Consider the following 20,273-nt stretch of genomic DNA (forward strand, 5'->3'; position numbering starts at 1 on the left):
ACAGAACTGTGCAACGGTAAAGACTATGTCCTTATATAATTATAACCCCATCGCCATCCAGTTGATTCCAACTCACAGGTATTTAGTAATTCCACTTAAAGTAGCCTTACACTATATCCAACGGCCAAAACTACTCAATCCTGGTGGTAAAGAACAAAATAGTGTTCATTTACCGAAGCAGATATATTATCAGGCTAGAAGTTTTATCAAGATTACATTTAAACATGAGAATTAAAATCCTAAAATTAGGCCATTTATTAACTTATTTTATATCAAACCAACTTTTCTTCCTTTAACAGTTGATTTCAACTGCCCGTCCACAGGTCTCTGTGCTCTTAAGAGTATTATTTAGATCAGCTCGCCTGCTTTTCCCCTGCTGAGCAGTTCTTCACACCTGAAGCAGAGTCCGAACTCCAGCCTTCTACTCTTTCCGTTACATGTAGCTGTGACAAGGAGATACGCAGAGTGAAACTACACCCAACGTGCCGGTAACACAGGAGCTAAAGCCGAAGCGCGACGAGCGGAAGAAATGCCCTGTATCGTGCTTGCCTCTTGCACCCACAAACAGCATGTTGAGGTGAGGCAGACTCCAAAGGTGCTCTCCTACGGTCCACAGGGGTCACAAACGTGTGGATTTTGCCCAACTCCTAACAAGCGCCACGCCACCCAGCGTAATTTTTTCACTTTAAATCCACAGAGACTATTATAAGAGAAGAGAGCCACTTTAAACACTGCTGGTCTCAAATCAGATATCCTCAGAGACACCCGGTAAAAAGAATTAAAGCACTGCAGCAACGTTGGACAGGAAATCCTTTTACTGCGAAGCCCAAACCTACGCATCTGTCGTACACTCCTAACTATGCTGGCTCATCGCTTTATCTGTCTATAGACATACGGGCAGTAACATCATCTGAGTGCATGTTCTATAGATATAGGGGCAGTAACATCATCTGAGTGCATGTTCTATAGATATAGGGGCAGTAACATCATCTGAGTGCATGTTCCATAGATATACGGGCAGTAACATCATCTGAATGCGTGTTCTATAGATATAGGGGCAGTAACATCATCTGAGTGCATGTTCTATAGATATAGGGGCAGTAACATCATCTGAGTGCATGTTCTATAGATATAGGGGCAGTAACATCATCTGAGTGCATGTTCTATAGACATAGGGGCAGTAACATCATCTGAGTGCATGTTCTATAGATATAGGGGCAGTAACATCATCTGAGTGCATGTTCTATAGATATAGGGGCAGTAACATCATCTGAGTGCATGTTCTATAGATACAGGGGCAGTAACATCATCTGAGTGCATGTTCTATAGATATAGGGGCAGTAACATCATCTGAGTGCATGTTCTATAGATATAGGGGCAGTAACATGATCTGAATGCATGTTCTATAGATATAGGGGCAGTAACATCATCTGAGTGCATGTTCTATAGATATACGGGCAGTAACATCATCTGAATGCATGTTCTATAGATATAGGGGCAGTAACATCATCTGAGTGCATGTTCTATAGATATAGGGGCAGTAACATCATCTGAGTGCATGTTCTATAGATATAGGGGCAGTAACATCATCTGAGTACATGTTCTATAGATATAGGGGCAGTAACATGATCTGAATGCATGTTCTATAGATATACGGGCAGTAACATCATCTGAATGCGTGTTCTATAGATATACGGGCAGTAACATCATCTGAATGCATGTTCTATAGATATAGGGGCAGTAACATGATCTGAATGCATGTTCTATAGATACAGGGGCAGTAACATCATCTGAGTGCATGTTCTATAGATATAGGGGCAGTAACATCATCTGAATGCATGTTCTATAGATATAGGGGCAGTAACATCATCTGAATGCATGTTCTATAGATATAGGGGCAGTAACATCATCTGAGTGCATGTTCTATAGATATAGGGGCAGTAACATGATGTGAATGCATGTTCTATAGATATAGGGGCAGTAACATCTGAATGCATGTTCTATAGATATAGGGGCAGTAACATGATCTGAATGCATGTTCTATAGATATAGGGGCAGTAACATCATCTGAATGCATGTTCTATAGATATAGGGGCAGTAACATGATCTGAATGCATGTTCTATAGACATAGGGGCAGTAACATGATCTGAATGCATGTTCTATAGATACAGGGGCAGTAACATCATCTGAGTGCATGTTCAATAGATATAGGGGCAGTAACATCATCTGAATGCATGTTCTATAGATATGGGGCAGTAACATGATCTGAATGCATGTTCTATAGATACAGGGGCAGTAACATCATCTGAGTGCATGTTCTATAGATATAGGGGCAGTAACATCATCTGAATGCATGTTCTATAGATATAGGGGCAGTAACATCATCTGAATGCATGTTCTATAGATACAGGGGCAGTAACATCATCTGAATGCATGTTCTATAGATATACGGGCAGTAACATCATCTGAATGCATGTTCTATAGATATACGGGCAGTAACATCATCTGAATGCGTGTTCTATAGATATAGGGGCAGTAACATCATCTGAATGCATGTTCTATAGATATACGGGCAGTAACATCATCTGAATGCATGTTCTATAGATATAGGGGCAGTAACATCATCTGAATGCGTGTTCTATAGATATACGGGCAGTAACATCATCTGATTGCGTGTTCTATAGATATACGGGCAGTAACATCATCTGAATGCGTGTTCTATAGATATAGGGGCAGTAACATCATCTGAATGCATGTTCTATAGATATAGGGGCAGTGACATCATCTGAATGCATGTTCTATAGATATAGGGGCAGTGACATCATCTGAATGCATGTTCTATAGATATACGGGCAGTGACATCATCTGAATGCATGTTCTATAGATATACGGGCAGTAACATCATCTGAATGCGTGTTCTATAGATATACGGGCAGTAACATCATCTGAATGCGTGTTCTATATATATAGGGGCAGTAACATCATCTGAATGCGTGTTCTATAGATATAGGGGCAGTAACATCATCTGAATGCATGTTCTATAGATATAGGGGCAGTAACATCATCTGAATGCGTGTTCTATAGATATACGGGCAGTAACATCATCTGAATGCGTGTTCTATAGACATAGGGGCAGTAACATCATCTGAATGCGTGTTCTATAGACATACGGGCAGTAACATCATCTGAATGCGTGTTCTATAGATATAGGGGCAGTAACATCATCTGAATGCATGTTTAAAAGGATTTTCTTTTTAAAAATCTCTCAGGAATTAATTTCCAACATTATTCAGTTTCCAGTGCTCATCCTAAGCACAAAAGAAGTTGATCTACATTCTCTACTATTCTGCTTATAAAAGATTAAAAAAAAAAAAAAGACCTAATATTAAAACCAAATGGAGGAGCTAACAGACATAAATGCTTCATTTTACCAAAATAAATGATAGCATTTGTTCACATACTGAGTTTTCCATATAGACCGAAATTACATTCTGACATATCTGACAGTTTCTATTTCATAAAGTGGATCCGACGCAGTGCACTGCAGCTGAAACACTCACCCACCTTCAGGACTCTGAATTCTCGCTTTGTCCTACAATCCCAATGTTACCTCTGAAGCAAATCTTGTATCTAACCATCCCCTGAATCACTTTGTATTTCTATCAATGGCCAATGACTTCATACTGGCCATTTTTACGAGATACAATCACTAGATTGAGTTCTATTCCAAACTCATGACAGTTAGCAGTAACAGTGTTTTCTTTACATGAAATAATTCCCCATACCAAATGTTTTCGCCGTTCCCAGCCAATGCACCAGTCATTCTCTACTTAAAAAGCACCACCTATCCATTCATTCAGGCACCCACCCTCATCCTTGTTCAAAAGTGTATGTAAGAAAGTATCTAATTCTGTGCCGAGAAACTGAGCTGCCTTCCCCTATTTATCCCAACATTAAGCAAAAATCATCCTTAGCCTGCCCATTGCCATGGAACTGACTGTGACTCACAGTGACCCCACACGACAGAGTACAACTGCCCCGAATGGTTTCCGAGGCTGTAATCTTTATGGGAAGCAGACCGTCACGTCTTTCTTCTGCTGCATGGCTGGTGGGTTTGAACCATGGATCTTTTGGTTAGCAGCTGAAGGGTTTAACCACTGCATCATCAGGGCACCTACTGGTTGGGACTTAAAAAAAAAAAACACTGCCGACCCTTTGGTTAGCAGCCGTAGCACTTACCACTGTGCCACCAGGGTTTCCTGGTTAGGACTAGCCAAGTAAAAATAACTTTAGAAGAATTTTTTATTGCTTTGAGAGAAAAATGGAAATCACACTGAAATTAAGAATAAAAAACAAAAAGCTAACTCTATACCAGAAACCAGAGTAATAAAAATTTCTATGAGTAAATAAATTAAGGCAGAACACAAAAACACAAGGTAAGTGAAAAATATATATTTAAGAAATAAAACTGCAATCAACTTTTGTATAGTAAGCTGAGTAAACGCTCCAATATTTACAATGAATACTATAAGAAGCCAGCCTAAAGTTCTAGCCTAAATAAAACACAAGACCTTGAAATCATCTTAAGTATATGATGAATGTGCTGTTACGGTTTGGAAGTTTAGAAAAACGGGACAGACAGACATCAGTTGGGAACCAGTCACTCCCGCTAGCAGAGCCCAGTGAGTTGGCGCGATACATCGCCGTCAACTCCCAACTGCCAGCAGACTAACCAGGGGAGGAGGTGGGTCCCTGTGCTGCAGAAGACTGACCAGGGGAGGAGGTGGGTCCCTGTGCTGCAGAAGACTGACGAGGGGAGGAGGTGAGTCCCTGTGCTGCAGAAGACTGACCAGGGGAGGAGGTGGGTACCTGTGCTGCAGAAGACTGACGAGGGGAGGAGGTGAGTCCCTGTGCTGCAGAAGACTGACCAGGGGAGGAGGTGGGTCCCTGTGCTGCAGAAGACTGACCAGGGGAGGAGGTGAGTCCCTGTGCTGCAGAAGACTGACCAGGGGAGGAGGTGGGTCCCTGTGCTGCAGAAGACTGACCAGGGGAGGAGGTGAGTCCCTGTGCTACAGAAGACTGACCAGGGGAGGAGGCGGGTCCCTGTGCTGCAGAAGACTGACCAGGGGAGGAGGTGGGTCCCTGTGCTACAGAAGACTGACCAGGGGAGGAGGTGAGTCCCTGTGCTACAGAAGACTGACCAAGGGAGGAGGTGGGTCCCTGTGCTGCAGAAGACTGACCAGGGGAGGACGTGGGTCCCGATGCTACAAAAGACAACACGAAGTCCAGAGCAACAAAAGTGAAAACTGTGTTCCTAAAGCACTTTCCACAGCAGTGCTCAGGCTTGATGGGACAGTGAGGTGAATCGGGGCAGGCACTCACTCTATTATCTACCCTACACTTCAAATTTCAAAGTAAAGTTGTCTGAAAAAAAGAATTATGACTATCTGAAAACCACTGACTTATACCACACACAAGTGTAAGACTGACAAGGCAAAGGCCTTTAGTAAAATAATCTCATACCTTCAATTAATGTACACAGACTTCTCATTAAACGACTCCCCTGCCCCTTCAAAGTCATGGCCCTATAATCATGTCTACATTAACTCGGGTTTAATGGCACATAAAAGACACCAGGGAATTTTAATCGAAGCAAAACAATCACCCCACACGCTTAGAAGTGGTAGCTGCTTTTTAAACAGCTCAAACCAAAAACAGAAAAACTAATTATAGAAGAGTATATCATCCATTTAGTAGGTATCATTCTTTAAATCCAAAGTATGATAAAATCTCATTAAAACATCGCCGAGAAGGAGATCAACAAGACTGGGACTAGAGTAGGAAGGAAACAGTACTTGTGTGCCCAGGTGCCTCCAGGGATCAGGTGCTTTTTCAGCTCTGCAGGTTTACAGAGAAGCTGCCGCGCCCCCGACCGTGCACGCTGCTGCGAGACAGAGGCCTGTATGGCTGTTTGAAACCAGAGACACAGGTGTGGGCCACAAACTACCGCTTTTACAGGGTATCCCTTGAGATGTCGGAAACCCTGGTTAAGTGCTACGGCTGCTAACCTAAAGGTCAGCAGTTTGGATCTACCAGGCGCTCCTTGGAAACTCTATGGGGCAGTTCTACTCTGTCCTATAGGGTCGCTATGAGTCGGAATCAACTCGACGGCAACAGGTTTGGGTTTTTTGGTTTGTATCAGATGTCTGAGTTTCTGGTAGGAAAAATAGAAGTTTAAAAAATTTTTATGTTACACATGTGTACCAACAGACCCCAGTGGGGACGCTGGGGTATAATTAGTGGTACTTTACATGCACCACTAAAGATTTCGGGTAGGTTTGTGGGAGGGGGCAAGAAAAAAAAAATCCATACTACCTGCCAAAACTTCAGAAACATTCAATGATTCAGCATGCTTCCATTAATGAAAACACGTGGTGGCAACAAAAAATTCAAAGCAGAAAGTAAGTGGTTAACGAAAGGGTGAAGCAAAAGGATTCCACACTATAATTACAGGGAACACTAGGCATTTAAATGTACTAGGGTATATGCTCCAGCTGGTGCATTTCTGCATGAGCCAACTCATCACTAACAGGCTTAACTAACTGGCAAAGAGCAGCCCTGAACGGGAGTCAGGAAGCCTGGACTCCCAGTCCTGCCCTGCTCCTGGACAAATCTCACACACAGAATAAGGCGAACGGGACACAGAGCCATGACGTCTGAAGTCACTTTCAGTTACGTAAAAACAGATCGAGCCTGCCTCCAGACCAAAATAAAGCTAAGGTGAACTTTTTACCCTATACCTATCTCAGCTACTTTTCCTATTCTATTATCTCCTCAGTCGCATCCAGGGCGGGAAAGAAGAGCTGGTGGAAAGAAAACAATTATAATGATAACCCCCATTTGCTAAACAAACTGAGACCCACCCACCAAGAGCTCTTTTTGCCCCCACTTCCACACTGCCTGTGATCTGCCCCATTTCCCTCCACAGCCACACTATAACCCCCCATCCTCCTCCATTCCCTCCACGGCCACACTATAACCCCCCATCCTCCTCCATTCCCTCCACGGCCACACTATAACCCCCCAGCCCTCCCCCATTCCGTCCATAGCCACACTATAACCCCCCAGTCCTCCCCCATTCCGTCCACGGCCACACTATAACCCCCCAGTCCTCCCCCATTCCCTCCACGGCCACACTATAACCCCCCATCCTCCCCCATTCCCTCCACGGCCACACTATAACCCCCCATCCTCCCCCATTCCCTCCACGGCCACACTATAACCCCCCAGTCCTCCTCCATTCCCTCCATGGCCACACTATAACCACCCAGTCCTCCTCCATTCCCTCCACGGCCAAACTATAGCCCCCTAGTCCTCCCCCATTCCCTCCACGGCCACACTATAACCCCCCAGTCCTCCCCCATTCCCTCCACGGCCACACTATAACCCCCCAGTCCTCCTCCATTCCCTCCACGGCCACACTATAACCCCCAGGTCAAAATTTTAGCTTCAGTACAGCTGTCTTGGGGGCAGTGTCTGACCTCCTCCAACTGCACCAGGGGGAATAAGAACCAAGACCAACAGCCCAAGGCTGATTCCTAAGAGGTGGAAGTCAGACAGGCCTCCTCTCTCCGCCATCTTTACCAGTTCTGACACCACGAGTGCCTCCCACAGCACTCTCTACTTCCCTGCTGGGTTCGATAATTCACTGCGATGGCCACAAAGAACTCAGAGGATACTCATAATTATGGCGTTTATTAGGGAAGTAACAGGTTATAGTTCAGGTTCAGGAGTGCTCAGGCTACTGTTCTTCCATCAGGACAGCCTCTTCCCAGTGACAGTTCTTCCATCAGGACAGCCTCTTCCCAGTGGCGCTCGGGGCACGGCCTCTCCCTGGCCCTCAGTCTCTGCCCAAACGCACTCCGCAGCTTTCTCTCTCCCAGGCCCACCGTGCTGTCTCCACCTGGTCTCTCCTTCCTTGGTGGTGGTAGGCTCCTCTCTGCCCTGGAATTGGCTCTCATTTAAGGCAAAACTGACCAATCCCCTTGGTAGGCCACAATCACCCTATCACACGATCACCTGGGTGGGAGTTATAAGCCATGGTTAGAGGCGCCACACACAAAAATAATGAATTGCACAGCAGGATACCCCCTGGCTTTTCTAGCCCTGGTTCTTTCATATCTGGAGGATAACTTCCTCCCTCCCAATCATTTTAGCAGTCCAAAACAGTTATTAACAATTAGTCAGCAGGGCAAACAGTCCACCGGGTGAGGTGACTCGGGTAGCCTGAAGCCATTCAGGTCTACTGCAGGTGTCCGTCTGGTTTGTTCAGGCTCTACAACAGCTCATCTCTGTCTTCACCCTTTCTGGCCTCTGATAAAACTTTAACTGAGAGGTTATTCTCTTGCTCTGAGCCTCACGAGGTATCAGCATAGCAAAACCTTTAAGGGGCTTTAGATTCAGCCATCATACTCGAGTCCAGCAGTGTCTCCCCCTTAGTTCAATCTTTCACACTCACAGCTTCTACAGTTACAGATTTTATAATCACAACTGTCTACAATCAACACTCACAGCTGGATCACATAATCCTATCAGCACCTTCTCCACCCTCTCTTCCCCAGACCCATCAGGAAAAGATGGAACTCTTCAGTGGGGATCCTCCCTGTCCCTCTCATTTTGAGTGTAAGCACGCCCATGAAAGCATGTACGCCAGCCACTTGATAGCTTTACCTGCCCCGTTTCAGATAGCCCATGTTTAAACTGTCCGCCCCATCAAACCAGCACTCCAAGGCGACAAGCATGTTCCTTGGTCTTGGAGACTCTTCTGTTCTGGCTGGGACTTTGGGCATCTGCGTCCACAAGCAAAGTCCAGATCAGAGCAAGCCATCGAATCGCAGCAATCTACACCAGCTCACAGTATCAAACATTTTTCTCTTCATTCGGTGGGGTTCTGGCCAGCTCATCTCCAGCCATGCAAGCTAGGTCCCATGGGTACACAGCCTAAGGCTCAAGAGTTCACATTCACCTTCCGGCACTTCAGACAGCTCCTTCACACTCTCATCCCCAGTCCCCTTCACAAGAACCGGTAAACTCAGAGTTCACGAACAACTCCCCTTACTTCTGACCAGCCCACCCTTCCTTTCCATTACTCCTACCCTATGGGCTGGGTCAACGGGTGCCAGTGGAACATGTCCAAACTCAGACCATCTCTTCATTGCTACACGTCCACCACTTCCAACACTGAGTGGACCCAGGTGGTCACCACAAGCTAGCAGACCAAGCTGTCAACTCACCAGCTCCGTTTAACTTCCAGTCCTGGAAGAAGGTTCCTTCTGATGGGCAATTACTTTTCCTACCTAGATGCAAACAACAGCAAACCGCTTGCTTAAAATTCAAAAAGCAAAATAGCCGTGGTAAATTCTTCCTTCAAACACAAATCTTCTGTTCTCTCAGCTGTTGTGTGGTTCCGCATGTCTTTTCCCATGCAAATCTGAGTGGGGCTCAGGTTTCCAGCCTCAGCCCCCGTCTATGTACACAGTTAACAGCATTCAAACCAACAGCCTGTGTTTCCTCCGGCCAAATCCTAGTTCCCCTTTTAGCATATCCAATTAAGTATTGGCTGAAGACAGAGTTACTGCTCTCTGTAATCTATAACACCCAATATTCATTTCTATTTCTATCATAAATTCAGGTCTCTTTTACACCACTAGGTAAGAGAAACATTCAATATCCACAGTACATTCAGATAAACGCAGAATCCTAAACCCGTAACCCTTTTAAAACTTTAGTTTAGTCTTCCCTACACCTTACGTTTCTTCCCGTTCATAAGCATATGGCCTTGGGCTTCTGGCTGGGTGGAAGCGGAAGACCCCAGTTCCCTATCAATCTTCTTGCTTATCTGGCCTGGTTTTTGCCCCAGGCCTCCAGGTGCAGGTTTTCAGCCATTACAGGTAACAAGGGCCAAAGTAACCCTCTAAGAATCAAAAGTTTCACTTCCCAAGCCCCTTCGTTCTTTCTCTTACAAAGTCCCATATTTCCATGAGTCTGGGTATTGTAAAGAATCCCGCTTCTGACATCAACTGTAAAAAATGACTTGGGGGCAGTGTCTGACCTCCTCCAACCCCACAAGAGGGAAGGCGAACCAAGATCAACAGTCCAAGGCTGATTCCTACGAGGAGACACGCCTCCGCCTCTCCACCATTTTTACTAATTCTGACACCAACCATCCCCCCCCACAGCGCTCTCTACTGGGTTCGATTAATTCATTGCAACGGCCACAAAGAACTCACAGGCCGTACTTACAATTACGGGGTTTATTAGGGAAGTAACAGTTGTAATTCAGGTTCAAGAACATTCAGGATACAGTTTTCCATCAAGATAGCTGGTCCCCAGCTGTGCTCGCAGGCACGCCGCTCCCTGGCCCTCAGTCTCTGCCCAAAGGCACTCAGCTTTCTCTCTCCATGGGCCAGGAAGCCCACGCTGTCTGCGGCTGTTCAGGTCTCTCCTTCCTTGGTGGTGGTGAGTCCCTCCTCTCTGCTCTGGAATTGGCTCTCTTTTAAGGCAAAACTGACCAATTCCCATGGTAGGCTATAATTGCCCTATCACACAATCACCTGCTGGGAGTTACGTCCTTGCACTTTTCATTATAATACTGTCCTCTCAAGCTGCCCTTTGAAATCTTCTGTTGAGATCCTCTACATGATCACGTCTTCTGTTTGCTTTGGCTACAGTACGTTCATGAGCAAGATTCAGAGTCTCTCGTGACAGCCATTTAGGTCTTTTCTTTCTTTCCTGTCTTTTTAATGGCTTCTTGCTTTCTTCAGGTATGATGTTCTTAATGTTTCCCGTAACTTGTTTGGCCTTTGGTCACTAGCGTTCAATGTATCAAATCTATTCTTCAGATGGTTTCTAAATTCAGGTGGGATATACTCAAGGCTGTAGTTTTGCTCTCATGGACTTGTTTTAATTTTCTCCATCTTCAACTTGATCTTGCACATGAACGACTGATGATCTGTTCCCCAGTTGGCTCCTGGCCTTGTCTGACTGGTGATATTGAGCTTCTCAATCGTCTCTTTCCACAGATGTAGTCGATTTGATTCCTGTGTATTCCGTCTGGTGAAGTCCATGTGTATAGTTGCCGTTTCTGTTGTTGAAAAAAGGTATTTGTGATGAGTAAGTCATTGGTCTTGCAAAATTCCATCAGTCGAGCTCGGCGTCCTTTCTATCACCAAGGCCTTATTTTCCAATTACTGATCTGACCCTTCTTCTTTGTTTCCAACTTTTGCATTCTAATCACCAGTAATTATCAGTGCATCTTGATTGCATGTTTGATCAATTTCAAACTGGAAGTTGGTAAAAATCTTCAACTTCCTCATCTTTGGCATTAGTGGTTGGTGTCTCAATTTGAATAATAGTCATATTAACTGGTCTTTCTTGTAGGCATATGGATATTATCACTGACAGCGTTGTACTTTAATATAGACCTTGAAATGTTCCTTTTAACGACGAATGTGACACCATTCCTCTTCAATAGTTGTTCCCGGAATAGTACACTGTATGATTGTCTGATTTTAAATGGCCAATACCAGTCCATTTCCGCTCATTAATGCCTAGGAGATCGATCTTTATGTGTTCCATTTCATTTTTTATGACTTCCCATTTTCCTATATTCATATTTTGTACATTCCACGTTCTGATTATTAATGGACGTTTGCAGCTGTTTCTTCTCATTTTGAGCCACGCTGCATCAGCAAATGATGGTCCCGAAAGCTTGACTCCACCCACGTCATTAAGGGTGGCTCTGCTGTGAGTCCTATTTTGAGTGCCTTCTAACCTGAGGGGTTCATTTTCATCACTGCACCCGATAATGCGATGCTGTTATTCATAAGGTTTTCACTGGTCTAACTTCTTTAGAAGTAGATTGCCAGGTTCTTCTTCCTAGTCTGCCTTAGTCTGGTATAGGTATGTACATAGGCGGGCACGCACAGATGTGTCTATATGTACTGTATACATATGTGAGTGTAAAAAAAAAAAGGAAAAAAAAATTTTTTTTTTATGTAAGTGTATGCATCCATAAATATTTATATATACAATAAGGCACATAGGGTGCTTACTTACTTACTAAACACCTCACAGGACTGATTTACAGGGTCTGAAGGCTTAGGACCATAGTTTCATGGGACAACTCAGTCACCTGGCATAACACAGTATGCAAAGTTTATATTCTACATCCTAGTTTGGTGAGTAGCATCTGGGGTCTTAAAAGCTTGAGAGTGGCCATCTAAGATAGGACTATTGGTCTGTACACATCCACAGCAAAAGAAAATGAAGGAAACCAAAGACTCAAAGAAACCAGTCCATATGACTAATAGTCTACGTGAAGCACAACCTTGTCTACCCAGAGACCAAAAGAACTAGACGGTGCTCGGCTACCACTACCAACCGACCATTCTGATCTTGAGCACAACAGATAGATTCTGATAGAATGGGAGACGAATTCAAATTATCAAAAGGTCCAGACCTACTGGGCCAGTGGAGACTGGAGGGCTCCGCGAGACTACCACTCTAACCTTGAACCAAAACTATTCCGTGAGGTCAACTTTTAGCTAAATAACAAACTAGCTCATAAAATAAACAGCATCACTGGTGAGTACTGTGTTCCTTTATAAAGTCATCTCTGTGAGACTAAGCAGCCGGCACTCACTCGAAGCAAGGACAAGAAGGCAAGGAGGCAGGGAAACTAGACTACTACAAACAGAAGGAGGACGGACATAGTGAGAAAGGTGACACAATCTGTTTTAAAATGTAACCAGTGTCACTGAACAAGTTGTATAGAAATCGTTAAATGGGAACCTAATTTGTTGTGTAAACTTCTACCGAAAACAGTATTATTTAAAAAAAAAAAAAAAACCTAAGAGAAGGTAATTTGCAAACTAAGAATTTTATACCCAGCCTGTCATTAAGTGAAGGTTGACTAAATGCATTTTCACATGTTTAAAAAAAAAAAAAAGGTTAATGAAAGCTAGGATTAGAAAAAAAATATTGGGAACCGATTAAAAAAAAATTCCAAGTCTTATTTCATTAGCACCCCACTATAAAATCAAACCATTCTCTCATAAACTGATTATAATCTACCCATACATAAGATTATGATTTTAATATTTTCATTTTTATAATTCTATCTTTCATAAACATAGCAATCACTCACATATATACAACATTTCAAAATATAAATCATCTCCAAGATCCTAGACGGCATATTTAAACTTAGGAAACTAAAGCTAATATGAATGGCCACGAATGACTGAGGACCTATCAATTCCAAATCAAAGCAAGGGAATCACCTCATTAAGCCCATTGCCCTCAGTCGATTCCGACTCATAGTGACCCTACAGGACAGAGTAGAACTACCCCGTAGGGTTTCCAAGGAACAGCTGTTGGATTCAAACTGCTGACCTTTTGGTTAGCAGCTGAGCTCTTAGCCACCGAGCCGTGGGGACTCCAGAGGAATCACAACATAACTGAAAAATAATTAATAACACTGCAAACCTCTTCCCCTCCTTGTCCCAACTCCAAGCCCTCCAGGTCCATGTCATCCTGCTCTTTTTTCCCTCAGCGTGTATTCACTTTAACGAAAGAAAATAATTTACTCACAGATTAAGCTTCCTGCTTATTATCTGCCAAAATGTAAGCTCTAAAAGGGAGGGGAGAGATCTCTTCGTTTTGCTCACCGGTATTTCTCAGGTACACAGAACACTGCCTCGCCCATAAGTGGTGCTCCCACTTTTGCTGAACGGGTAACAGGCTGTGTCACCCCTCCCACCACAGCTTTCTGCGGCTTCCTTGAGTTGCCGCCTCCCCTAATTCCTGGTAGCTGAGGTTACAAAAACATTAACACACTACTTTGAATAGGATGCCAGATCACAGACCACCTGAATTATCAACGTGAGGTTAAAGAATACAGTAATATTGCTTAGGATATCAATTGTTTTTCACCCTGTGAATGTTATTTATAATAGAAATAAAAAGTGTCCAACGTAAAAATCATAATATTGGAAGTTAAACTTACCTTTCCACGATCCATTCAGGCCGGATTACTTTTTCCCCCTTCAGCTCTTTGATCTTGGCGTTAGGGAGATTTGTGGCAATGATGTGTGTTGTCTTGGACCTGGAGTAGTACACGTGGTACTGGCCGCCATGCGACATCATCAGCCTCCTCAATTCCTCAGCAGAAGGGTCTGTAAAATCAGCATGAAGACGTATTAAAGGTTTTATGTGTAAGTAGAATCCGTGGGTGAATCCCCTGACAGTCCCTTAAACAGACCACTTTGAAGAATCTATCACTGGTTCACGCGTTCTCCTTGGCTGTGCTGTAAGTAAACAGAGTTTGGGGGGACAGCACAAAGTGACAAAGCTACATCGCTTTAGCACAGCCTCGTCCCCTGGCGCCAGAGACAGTCAACGAACACGAGAACATGTACTGCTGAGAAATGCCTAGCAAAAAGGGACATCAAGTACTGAATCAAATACTAGTAATAAAGCAGATAGTTTTAATTTTTTGACCATATTTAGGGCAAGATCTTGACATCAGCCATCTTCTTTTAAAAAATTAACAATTACAACCTTGATCATGGATCTCTTTACAGAGCCTTCATCTAACACTTCAGCTCCTTCACCGTAATAAAAAACCAGTCAGATATGTAAACTGCTCATATCTACTATACGCAGACTTACTGCAGGGCTTAATAGGCTTTACTCCTATGAAGCACATTAATTTTAATTTAAGAAAAATTAATCAAATAGTTTATCTTATTCAGTTCCTTAATATGAAATTGCATCAAGGCCAAAAGACAAAAGTTCACAAAGATAAAAAAAAAATTATGAATGAGAAACACTGTTTTTAAATTTTGTTTCAAATTATTGTTTTTCTATAATTGTATTTTATTAAAAATAAAGTATTTTAAACGAGAATTGATCCGCCTTCCACTATCCCACATAAAGAAATGCCTGACTCACTAAAGTTATGTTATTCCCCAGAGCTTCAAACCAGTTCTTTCAGTTCAATCCCCTGCTGAGAATTTGCCTTTTCCACCCCAGGTATACTGAATCAGAATCTACCTGGGGATCTTGTTACATTTTAACTAAGAATCACCCAGAGAACGTGGTAAAATGAAGATTCTGATTTAGTATACCTGGGGCAGAAAAGGAAACCCTGGTGGCATAGTGGTTAAGTGCTACGGCTGCTAATCAAAAGGTCAGCAGTTCGAATCCACCAGGCGCTCCCTGGAAACTCTGTGGGACAGTTCTACTCTGTCCTATAGGGTTGCTATGAGTCGGAATTGACTCCACGGCGGTGGGTGGGGGCAGAAAAATAAATTCTCGGCAGGGGGTTGAACCAGAGAGAACCAGTTGAAGGCCTGGTTGTAACCTGCTTTACTAGTATCCCACTGGGGAAAAAAAACAAACAAACAAAAAACCAAACTCGATGCCATCAAGTCAATTCCAACTCATAGTGACCCTAAAGGACAGAGTAGAACTGCCCGTAGGGTTTCTAAGGAGCAGCTGGTGGATTTGAACTGCTGACCTTTTGGTTAGCAGCCTGAGCTCTTAACCACTGTGTCACCAGGGCCCCAACTATCACATTAAGCTAATTATTTTCAGTAGCTTTTGTTGCTTTCACCTACCATCCTAATGAACTCTCTACATCTCCCCCAGCAACAGCAGTACCCATGGGAAAGGCTGCCACCGGAGGGTTACGTACCCACTTTGTTATTCAAGCAAAACAGATCTTCCTTAGACCCAGGCAATACAGTCACAAGTACTTCAATAACAATTTTTAGTATCACTGCCTAACTAGGTAAGTTTTAAAATCTTCAGAAAAACATTAGCATAGCACACACAGGTATGCCAGGTTTGCCTAATTCTTGGTTAATTCCTGTAGCCTAGAATTTACATGATGTTACTGACTGCACATACTAGCACTGTCCAATAGAAATACGTGAACTACAAATGCAAGCCACATGTGTAATCTGAAATTTTCTGGTAGATACACTAAAAACAGTAAAAAGGTGAAATTAATTTTAATAATATCTTTTGTTTAATCCAATAGAACCAAAATATTTCAATACATAGTCATTATTAAAAAACAGGTATTTTGCATATGCACTTGAAAGGTGACTAATCTAAATTGAGATGTGCTGTCAATTAATACATCTTTTCTGGGTTTTTTTGTGTTTGTTTTTTTAGTTCTACCCCCAACTCCAAAAATATACCTGATTCAAACGTTGGCTACAAGGGTGGGGACAGCCCTGCTTTACATAAGCCAATCTATAGCTCTAAAAAGTATTTAATTCTGTTCATATGACTCTGTTCACATGGATTAATATATGATAGCCTCTGATCAATTTCATTCGAGATCTGCAGAAAAAAAACACAGAGGATGTATCCTCTAAAGACCCCCAAGCCAAGTCACTGGTCCAGCATTTACTGACACTGCTTTTCGTCACGTGCAAAACACTTAAGAAAACAAATGAAGAAATTGCTTTGCTGTCATGAGAAGGCAGATGGAGACATTTAAACCAGTGATTTTCAATTTCTTTTTAAACAGCAGGACCCTTATTTTAAATGAACTCTTACAGGAAATACCCAAAATACCAAACAAATAAAAGTGGTAGTATAGTAGACAACTTTGTTTTGAAACTTCCATTTTTGACATGACTTATTATTACTTGCATTTTAGCATAGTACTGAGAAAATCCTGGTTCACACGCATTAAAACTGTTAAGGTTTGCAACTATTCTTAAAGAGTTGTATTCCAAGGTCTATGTACGAACTTCTCACTTAATCCGGCCACAGAAGGAAATGTGCTGGTGGTACAGATACTTTTATTCAGTAAATAACAGATTTGAATATTTGTTTATATTTTTAATGTCTTCAAAATACTTATAATAGATAAATTTTAAGACTGTGAAACCTGTAAGACATTTTAGAACCCAAGCGGAAAACCAACTGAAAACACTGGCAGGTGTTCATCAGACTTCCAACAGCACTTATCATTCATGGTATTTGGAGATGAGAACTTCACTTGACCATCAGCGTGTCCTTAGTACCCTTATTTTCAAGCATCCCACAGAGAAGTCAGTAAGGGGAATATGTGATACACCAGAAATAAAGTTCCAGAGGCAGGGCCAAGATGGCAAAGTAGATACTTCTGGTGGTCCCTCTTACAACAAAGACCCCCCCTAAAGAATGTATATCAATTATACATACGACAAGCTAGGAGCCCTGAACATCAAAGGCAAAGTTAGGAAATCGGACCGAGCAGCAGGGGGAGGGAGAGAAAGTTTAAAAGCAGCAAGGAGTTGCCGGACCTGACTGGCCCAGAACCGGCAACCCTCAGTCCCAATCCCCTGGCTCAACCATGGCGGGGCTGGTGGTAGCTTTCAGGACATGGTTTCCTCAAACACAGAATACAAGCAGCACGGAGTCTACTAATGCCTCTGGAATCAGCAAAGAACAGCACTCTCAGCAAAAGAGAAGCGCTTGTGTCTAATTTACCACATGGATCAAAAAAACACCCCTTTCGAAAGAATGCTCTCCCAATTATCTGATCCCTCCTCCCTCTGCCCCAGGCTCCAAGCCAGCTTTGGTGGCAGTCAATTTCCCTGGGCCTGAGACAGGTTCTGCTGCATGCCCTGAGTCATTCTCCTGGCCTTGGAGAAGGAACAAATTAACAAATGGTGAAAAAATAATCTGCCGGCTGCCCTAAGCAGAAGTGGCTCCTGTCCAGGCAAAAAGCAGGCCATGGACTGTGAACGCCTTTCACTCTGCATGGACATGTTTGGGTCCATTTCAGCAACTAGGCCCCTAATGGCACAATGCAAGGGTGCACGTGCCTGAAACGGGCTTCAACTGTTTCAGCTGTGTGGTGGAGAGGCGGGGTTTTTGATATTTGACACTGCTCTGCCTATTTAGCAGGGTCCTTTTTTTTCACCTGGGGCCACATTAGGGGCCTGAGGACTGGTGGCTCCACCCATGCCACCTAGCCACCCATGACAGGGGTCCAAGGATAAGCACTGCCTTCCAGTCTTTACAGCTAAAAGAATTGGGTGCCCATGGTCTGGTTGCAGAGCCCACCTACCTGCATGCTCTAAGGAACAGGAACACACCTTCTTCACAGAAACTCGGCGGACAGCTGTCAGCCCCCTGCCTTGCTCCGAGCATGACCGCCTGCTGCAACCAAATACCTGTGCCTACACCAATAACCACTGCTCCTCTAAGACCGTAGGTGAGAGCCTGCACCACAAACTTGGTGGATGACTACCTAGACACCTGAGCTGAATTCATACAAGGAAAGTGGATGGAATCCTAGGCTCATATACCTGGTAACAGCTCTAGCCATCTGGCGACAGGACATTAGCGCTTCAAAGAAACCAGTAATCAAGCTAGCTCACTTGACCAGTCTATTTGGGCATATCAAAATAAAACAAAGCAAGAAGCTAGGACACAGTAAGCAGACAAATTAATACACTAACTTATAAACGGCTTGGAGACAACAGTCAATATCGAATCACATAAAGGAGCAGACCATGATCACTTCAACAAGCTCCCAAAACAAAGAATCAAGGAATCTTTTGAATGAGGATATATTCCGGGAATTACGAGAGGTAGAATACAGAAGACTAATTTACAGAACTCTTCAAGAAATCAGGCAAAATGCAGAACAAGCCAAGGAACACACAGATAAAGCAGTGGAGGAAGTTAAGAAGGCTAAGAACATAATGCAAACTTTAATAGGCTGCAAGAATCCATAGACAGCAATCAGAAATTCAGAAGATTAACAATAAAATTACAGAATTAGACAACTCAATAGAAAAAACCCACATGATACTGCAAAACCTACATGATACTGCAATAACTCAACCACATAAAGACAAACAACCCAATTCAAAAATGGGCAAAGGATATGAACAGACATTTCACTAAAGAAGGCATTCAGCTGGTTAACAGATACATGAGGAAATGCTCGTGATCATTAGCCATTAGAGAAATGCAAATGAGAACTACAAAGAGATACCATCTCACTTCAACGAGGCTGGCATTGACCCAAAAAAACACAAAATAATCAAAGTTGGGGAGGTTGTAGAGAGGCTGGAACACTTGTAACACTGCTGGTAGCAATGTAAAATAGTACAACCACTTTGGAAATCGATTTGGGGCTTCCTTAGAAAGCTAAAAAATAGAACTACCATACGATCTAGCAATTCCACTCCTTGGAATATATTGTAGAGAAATAAGGGCCTTTACACGAACAGATATATGTACACTCATGTTCACTGCAGCACTGTTTGCAATAGCAAAAAGATGGAAGCGACCAAGGTGCCCATCAACATATGAATGAATAAATTATGGTATATTCACATAATGGAATACTACGCAATGATTAAGAACAACGATGAATCCATGACACATAATATGAAGGAATCTGGAAGGCATTATGCCAAAATCAGTCAGTTGCAAAAGGACAAATATTGTATGAGACCACTATTATAAGAACTCAAGAAAAAGTTTAAACACAGAAGAAAATATTCTTTGATGATTACGAGGGTGGGAAGGGAGGGAAAGGGGTAGTCACTAATTAGAGAGTAGACAAAAACTATTTTAGGTGAAAGACAACATACAATACAGCAGAGGTCAGCACAACTAGGCTAAACCAAAAGCAAAGAAGCTTCCTGAATACAACCGAATGCTTCGAAGACCAGAGTAGCAGGGACGGGAATGCAGGGACCACAGTTTCAGGGGACATCTAGGTCAACTGGCATAACAATATATATTAAGAAAATGTACTGCATCCCACTTTGGTGAGTGGCATCTGGGGTCTTCAACACTAGCAAGTGGTCATCTAAGACGCGTCAATTGGTCTCAACCCACACGGAGCAAAGGAAAATGAAGAACACCAAAGACATAAGGTAAAGATGAACCCAAGAGACAGAAACGACCACATAAACCAGAGACTCCATCAGCCTAAGACCAGAAGAACTAGGTGATGCCTGGCTACCACTGATGACTTCCCTGACAGGAACACAACAGAGAACCCCTCAGGGAGCAGGAGAACAGTGAGATGCAGATCTCAAATTCTCGTAAAAAGACCAGACTTAATGGTCTGGCTGAGACTGGAAGGACCCCAGAGATCATGGCCCTCGGACCCTCTGTTAGCCCAAGATTGTAACCATTCTGGAAGCCAACTCTTCAGGCAGGGATTGGACTGGACTAT

The 20,273-nt window shown here is 43.2% G+C and overlaps 1 protein-coding gene across 6 annotated transcripts in view; it reads right to left on the reverse strand.

Annotated features, from left to right (window-relative positions):
• The window catches only part of REV1 (REV1 DNA directed polymerase), a 114,907-nt gene that overhangs the window by 66,809 nt on the left and 27,825 nt on the right, over nt 1-20,273 (reverse strand). For all 6 annotated transcript variants that reach the window (XM_064268463.1, XM_064268462.1, XM_064268460.1 and 3 more), the window contains one exon: nt 14,070-14,238. In XM_064268463.1, the coding sequence (XP_064124533.1) occupies nt 14,070-14,238 (169 nt within the window). The remainder of the gene's footprint in view (nt 1-14,069; nt 14,239-20,273) is intronic.

Source organism: Loxodonta africana, chromosome 15, assembly GCF_030014295.1.
Source record: "Loxodonta africana isolate mLoxAfr1 chromosome 15, mLoxAfr1.hap2, whole genome shotgun sequence".
Classification (NCBI taxonomy): domain Eukaryota; kingdom Metazoa; phylum Chordata; class Mammalia; order Proboscidea; family Elephantidae; genus Loxodonta; species Loxodonta africana.